Raw genomic sequence first — 6702 nt, 5'->3', positions numbered from 1 at the left:
AGAGTCCTCCCAAATAATAATTTTGAAAAATTAGGGATTGAGACCCAGTAGAGTAATGATATAAGAAAAGCTAGAGTCCTCCTAAATGTGACGTGATTTTTAAAATCACCATTAAATTTTAGATAATCACTATTAAATTTTAATTTATTGGTGACTTTAAATATTATATCACATTTGGGAGAATTCTAGGCAAACTCTAATCTTCCTTATATTATCGTTCAACCCATTAACACCCTTCAATAGGATTTTGGAATAAGGACTCCATACATCTTTTGTATTCTGAATGTCTCGATCTTGCTGTCTTGGAGTATATTAGTCGTGGGTTTTACCAATAGTGAATGGATCTTCTTAGCTAGTCCCAGGATGTATCCAATTCGGGGACCAGCTCTCGGTATATCAACCTGTCACGTTCTCCCGGGATGAATCTAATCTGGGAGTGACCCAGTATGAATATTCTTCATGTCTATATATGCCCATTCCAGAAGAAACCCTCCGTATTTGGGTTCTGTATTGATAGATCTTTGTGGGCCGGTGCTGGCCTTAGCCCATGATTCTTTTGATGGGCTGGTAAAGGGGAGGATTATTCACAACATTTTTCTTGTACGAACCAAATATATTGATATTGATTGTCACTTTGCTTTCATCTTCTTCATAACTCATTATTACATCTCATCTCATCTCATCTCATCTCGCAAACCTCTTCATAAAGTCACATCCTATAAAGCATTTTAGTCATCTTGTCTTTATATTATGTGTAATTTAATATAAAGTATCATTCTCAACAAAATGAAATTAAACCGATGCAAATTTAAAAGGACGAACCTGCACTTATAAACTAGCTTGCTTGACAGAATACTCCTTCCTCTTGAAGTAGACCTTTTTGTAAAATAGCTGCATTATATTTTAATTGAGAGCCTTCAAGTTGGGCTTATAGATTGAGTTGAAGAGTAATATTATAAGTCTCTTTTGTGTCACTATAAGATGATGTAGCTTTTAAAATCACAATTGAGCTTGTAATTGATCATTATCAAATTTTGATCGATTGATGATTTTAAAAGTGACAATAGAAACTTCTGGAATTATTCCGAGCCGAAAGCCCCTTGCTCAAGTTTGAAATTAATGAAGCAAGGAATACATTCTTCTTCCAATGAAAAAAAAAAAAAAAAAGCTTTATTTACTTCTCAAGACATACATCATTTTCTAGAAACATCTTTTATATATATATATATATATATATATTCCCCTAAGGGGGATTTTTTTCTTTAATCTGTGTGTATATATATATAGAGAGAGAGAGAGAGACATGTTCCATCTAGAGCCCTTCATGCTTGAACTTGGCCAGCTTTGAAAGCTCCTCAACAGCTTCAACCAAGTGATCAAGCCTAGCCACAAACTCGATAAGCAATGAAGTAAAGGTAGCCAGTGACAATGCTGCAGTGCTCTCCAATGCATTCATCCTTGGCAAATTGTCTGCGCTTGGGCCTCCCTCTTCTTCAAAAGCATCCATTGCTCTAGGCGGCCAAGAGTGCATCCTTCTTGACTGCTTCCTCATGTTCTCATGATAAGACTCTGTCCTCGCCAGATGCAGAGTCCCTGAGTTGCCACCATTTTCTTCAACATTTTCCACTTGGTTTGGGAGGTCGCCGCAGAGGGTGGATGAGAAGGTAGAAGAAAGCCTCGGCAGTTGCCTGGAAGAGCTGTCTGCTGGGGGCTCACAAGAGGATGTCAGCAGATAGGAGTGCATGTCTATGGCGCGTTGGAGTCTCTCTGTTGAGCTGTGAACCCTCTTCAGTAAAGAGGGTTTCATGCTTCTCTGCATGTTGCTCATATCTTTGCCCAACACCTTCACCAGCTCTGCAGCATGACTTGCAGCTTCTCGGATTTCTGATTGGAATGTGATTCGGAGGTTGTAGGGTGCCTACAAACCCATCAAGAAGGTGGAAACATGTGTTAACTTCATTATACATGATATATATAATTAACTTCAAAATTCAGCATATATAAATTTTACTTTCACTAGTGACTACTGTCTACAATACTCTTGGTCCTTTTTTATTTATTTTTTTATAACCAGGGCATATGGGACTTCACTACGACTAGATCCATAAGACATTGTGCAAATTAAAGCGCCCCCTCCACATTGCATAGCCTCAAGGAATTGTTTGTATTCCATAGGGATTAACCTTAGACCTCATGTTTAATGAGGCACTAAGGCTAAGCCGAGTAATGTTAGAAGTAAAACTTTTGTCTCTTTTCATCTCTAATTGTAATGTGGTTTTTAAAATCATCATTATTGGATCAAAATTCAGTAATGATCATCTCAAATCCAATTGTATTTTAAAAATCATATTACCTTTGAGAGATAAAAAGGTGACAAAAGTCCTACTTCTAACAATACTCGGACTGCTGAAGTCTGACCACTTAGCAGTGCTCAGGTAGCAGATTATAAAAGAAAATTTGATCGATATCTTATACATACAGATTAGGACTAGTAAGTGGTCAACGCAAGCTCCATAAGTCGGAGTTAGCTAGTTTGCGTACCTCTGAAACGGCCATGCAGTTTTTTTTGTTTCATTGATTGAACTGATGTGACACTATAAATCAGCAGATCCAACACAGCATGGCTGTACAAGAGATCATCTGCACTCCCCAAAACTAGCAATTTTTTTAATGTAAATTGGAGGTTTATGTTTCGCTTAACGCATGGCCAACATGCAGATATGTAAAATATATATATATATATATATATATATATATAGTCGCTAGCTCTGGGCAATATATGATATGCCTTTGACAATCTCCCATAAGATCTTCTGACTTGAAAGTTTTGATATGGACTCTGTTCAGTTACATTTCTGAGTCCAAGCATGGCGCACATATATAGCTATTTTTGCCTCTCCCTCATCTGATCCAACCCAATATTTTACAACCCTCACACACGCATATATATATATATATATATATATATATATGAGTATCTTTGTAATCATAACTTCGAATTTTAAAAATTTATAATATCGGTATCTTATATTTCAGTCTCCAAAAAAAAGTGACAATTCAAAAAAAAAAAAAAAAAAAAAAGAGTAAAAATTCTAGTGACCCATGACCCACGGCCAACCTGTGGGTCATTCCAAGGCATTTTTGAATATTGTAGTAAAAAGTGTATGATATTAAAAGAGCCTAACATGTGTGGGTTGGGGGGGGGGGGGGGGGGGGGGGGGGGGGGGTTTGGTGGGGTTGTATAAAGTATAGCCACACTAATTAATTTTGTTAATGAAATCCTCTTAAGAGCCAGTGCTTTATGGATTATGGACTATATGGAGCTCCCTCTATTACCTCAACTGATCCTTTTCTTCTTTCAGAAAAGACACTTGCTATGAACCAGGTCATATCATAGGAATCTTTGTAGTGAATGTTCTTGTGGAAATTTTGTGTTGTGCTGCAATTGATATTGAGATTGAGAGAACAAAGAATATATACCCACTATTGTCTGAAATGATATATATATATATATATATATATATATATATATATATATATATGTTCTTTAATTCCTAGACTAAAATAAAAGAATATGACACATCATTCTTGTGCAATCTTCCCTTAAATGGACGCGAAAAAGGAACCAAAAACAAAAAAGGCATAATACCAAACTACTGTTTGCTTCCCTTTCAAGTATTCGCTCTCAAAATTCTATATCAACATCTTTGAGTTCTGTCACACATCTTTCATATATAGATTCCTTAGTTTATAGCTTGTGCATATACACAGTTGAGAACGGGTTCTGATTCTGCTAAGTGGTCTATGGATATTCCATATTATTGCATGTTATATATTATACTTTTATCTGACAAAATAAAAAATATTAATCAAATTTGGGGAATTCCCATGTCAAGTTAAATCCTAGCGAAATTATAATATTGCAAACTTTTTAAACTCGAAATTTTTGTTTATAAAAGTTCTATAAAATTAAATAAAGTTTTTTCCAAAAAAAAAAAAATACTAAACAAATTAATATGCCATATACCTGAATTTCTGAGTGTAGAACACCATGAAGAGCCATAACCTCGTAAGCACAATATCGTAAAACTGCTCCAACTTTAACGTACTCCGACCATGGATAGAAGAAGTGTAGGAACCTCCCATGTGGTGGCTCCCATTTTGCAGAACTAGCCTTTAACATGCAATTAATTACCATCGTTATTATTATATACTTTGGAAACTTTCTTTATATTGCAAAACCACTTATACAGTACTATAAGTACTATAGTTTTATGACTTATATATATATATAGTTAGAATTGAGAGTGCTAGAAAAAGGGTTAAAAGTTGGAATAATATTACACTTTCTCCTACTTGGCTTTTAAAACCGTCATTAGATATGAGATGGATCTTTACTAAATTTTGATCTAATTGTGATTTTAAAAGACACCATTAGATATAAAAAAAAATTGCATAAAAAAATAGGAGTAAATGTAGCATTCCGCTAAAAGTTATGTAGAGATGTAGAAATAGGTACCAAGGACTCTATTTTTGCAGAGGAGTTCAAGGTGCTTCGGCATTTCCTATAAGCAGGCTCGTCCGGAAACTCATCCATGACGGTCGTTGAGAATTCTGGATGTTCTAATCCTTCATCTTCTAAATATTTCTTCACACATTCTGGAGACAAATGACACTAATTATTATATTAGTTTGAATATCCATATATATATATATATATATATAGTTGTAATATTGTCTTTGTATTTGTCATTTACTTTCCATTTCAATTAAATATTTTACTGAAAAATGAATTTAGAAGCCAAATGAAAACGATTTGGGTTGACATTTGCAAATTATCTTGATCCTGTATTGCATTTCTGAGAGCTTAAACTGTATTACCTTCAAGAGAGTCAGCCACTGCAGTAAAACTGTCAACTAGTTCCTTGTGCAACTGCTCTCCTGCCCATATAGGGCAAACAAGCACATTCACTAGAACTGCTACAAACCCTCCAATGGCTATTGAATACAGTCGATCCATGGAAGTCTTAATAGGGTTTCCCATCCGGTAACCGGAGACGACGATCAAGCAAAAGGTGAAAAGGATGACCCTGAAGCCATACTCATATGGCGCAAATGATGGCAATAATTTCATGAATGATGTAACAGTCCCTGCATGAAAGTTGGTTGAATTGAAATATTTATCAGCGGATCAATTTAATTATACATAATCATTAGATTTGGAGGATTGGAGGATCTAGAGAAAGTACTTACCAATCAGAAAAATGCTAATGCCAATAACAAAAGGCTCAGCAACCCGACCACTCCATAGACCTAACTGAGCAACGATGATGGCCAAGATTCCGGCAAGCAAGCTTCCAAGTGCTCGGTTGAATCCTCGATTAAACGTTGCACCTTAAGAAATTCACAACTAAATTAAACCATTATATTCATCTCTTCTTATAAGCTAAAACTTTTGAAATAAGTGGTGATTTAGTATTGTATAAGATCATTTATGGGCTCTAAATTCGAACATTATTTCTGTCGTTCACCTTCCGGTTCAATTAAATGACGATTTAAGAATAACAAGTGATGATTTAAGAGTAGGTTACCAATGAGTGTCACTATTTTCAAAGTACGTGCATGCAGCATGTAGCTGAGAGTTTTCAAGAAGTAATTAGGTTCTGGTAATGGAATAAATGTAAATGTATTATGACATATGCATGCATGCATATACATACCCACTGTATATTCGAACATGATGGCAACAGTGAGGATGGACCAGATGATGTTGGTGCCAAACACAGCATAAGGTGCTTGGAATAGTATAAGCAAAGACACAAGAAGAACAGCTAGCCCCACTTTGAGAGAGAATAATACCCTGTTGCTGTCTTCTTTGCATAATTCCCATGCATGCCAAATCCAGTTTTTACATGAAAAGCTTTTCCCGGATTTCTTGCTTGCCTCAGGCAGCTTCTTCCCTTTGATAGATGAAGGGATATTGATCTCAAAGCTACCCTTTTTGCCATTCATTCTCCAATGAAGAAATATGATCACTACTCTTTCAACCCTCTTGCTTCTACAGCTCCGTTTTGTTAAGGTTCTTAATCAATTGCAGAACTCTCTGCAAAATAAGTGAACCTACTGAAGAAAGGGAGCTAGCTAGGGTTCAGATGAGGGTGGCTGAAGCCGGAGGAGGCGATGAGCTAGAGCTGAAGAAGAGTGGCTGATTTGGTGGTGGAAATAGTGTGAGAAGGAGAAAGTGATTTAAAGACAGGAGTGGAATTAACTTGTTGGTGCAACTAGGGAAGGAAAAGTATGTCTAGTCAGGAAAGATATATAGAGAAAAAGAATAATGCTACAATAATTGAAGAGAGAATAGAGAATGGAGCTAAATCGTCAGGATAGAAGATGCTTAGCCTCGATAATGCCCTAGGGGTAGAGAATTAGAATCTAAATTGCATTGGCCATGTAATTTCAAACGTGTAATGCTATTTAGGAAACTGTTATACGGCTATAATACAATAAGGATGATGTGACAGTAAAAATCATACGAGAACTTGTGTAAAAAAAAGTATTAATAACTTATTTTTCACTGTCCCGTTATTCCAATTGTACAACAGTCATATTGCAATCTATTAAATAATATTTTTCCTTCCAAAATATCTTCAGCACGTGGATGGTATAGTGAAACTAAATTGTTGATTCTAATAAGCATACAAG

At 35.7% G+C, this 6702-nt stretch overlaps 1 protein-coding gene across 1 annotated transcript; it reads right to left on the bottom strand.

Annotated features, from left to right (window-relative positions):
* Positions 1-1291: 1291 nt before the first annotated feature.
* Positions 1292-6012, bottom strand: LOC132176495 (aluminum-activated malate transporter 9-like). The gene is made up of 6 exons (XM_059588728.2): positions 5721-6012; positions 5254-5394; positions 4882-5151; positions 4520-4659; positions 4028-4174; positions 1292-1918 (listed from the first exon to the last, which is right to left on the bottom strand). Exons 1-6 carry the CDS (start codon positions 6010-6012, stop codon positions 1313-1315), a joined length of 1596 nt encoding a protein of 531 aa, XP_059444711.2. The 3' UTR covers positions 1292-1312.
* Between the last annotated feature and the right edge of the window lie 690 nt (positions 6013-6702).

Source organism: Corylus avellana, chromosome 3, assembly GCF_965113065.1.
Source record: "Corylus avellana chromosome 3, dhCorAvel1.hap1.2, whole genome shotgun sequence".
Taxonomy (NCBI): Eukaryota; Viridiplantae; Streptophyta; class Magnoliopsida; order Fagales; family Betulaceae; genus Corylus; species Corylus avellana.
This window is presented reverse-complemented; position numbering and strand designations above follow the sequence as displayed.

What these genes read in the sequence shown, in the direction of transcription:
- LOC132176495 (XM_059588728.2), bottom strand. Translation starts at nt 6,012, where the DNA reads ATGAATGGCAAAAAGGGTAGCTTTGAGATCAATATCCCTTCATCTATC. An exon ending in CATTAGCATTTTTCTGATTG is followed by an intron (nt 5,152 to 5,253) that starts GTAAGTACTTTC and finishes ACTTTCATGCAG; the next exon opens with GGACTGTTACATCATTCATG. An exon ending in CTGCAAAAATAGAGTCCTTG is followed by an intron (nt 4,175 to 4,519) that starts GTACCTATTTCT and finishes TGCATGTTAAAG; the next exon opens with GCTAGTTCTGCAAAATGGGA.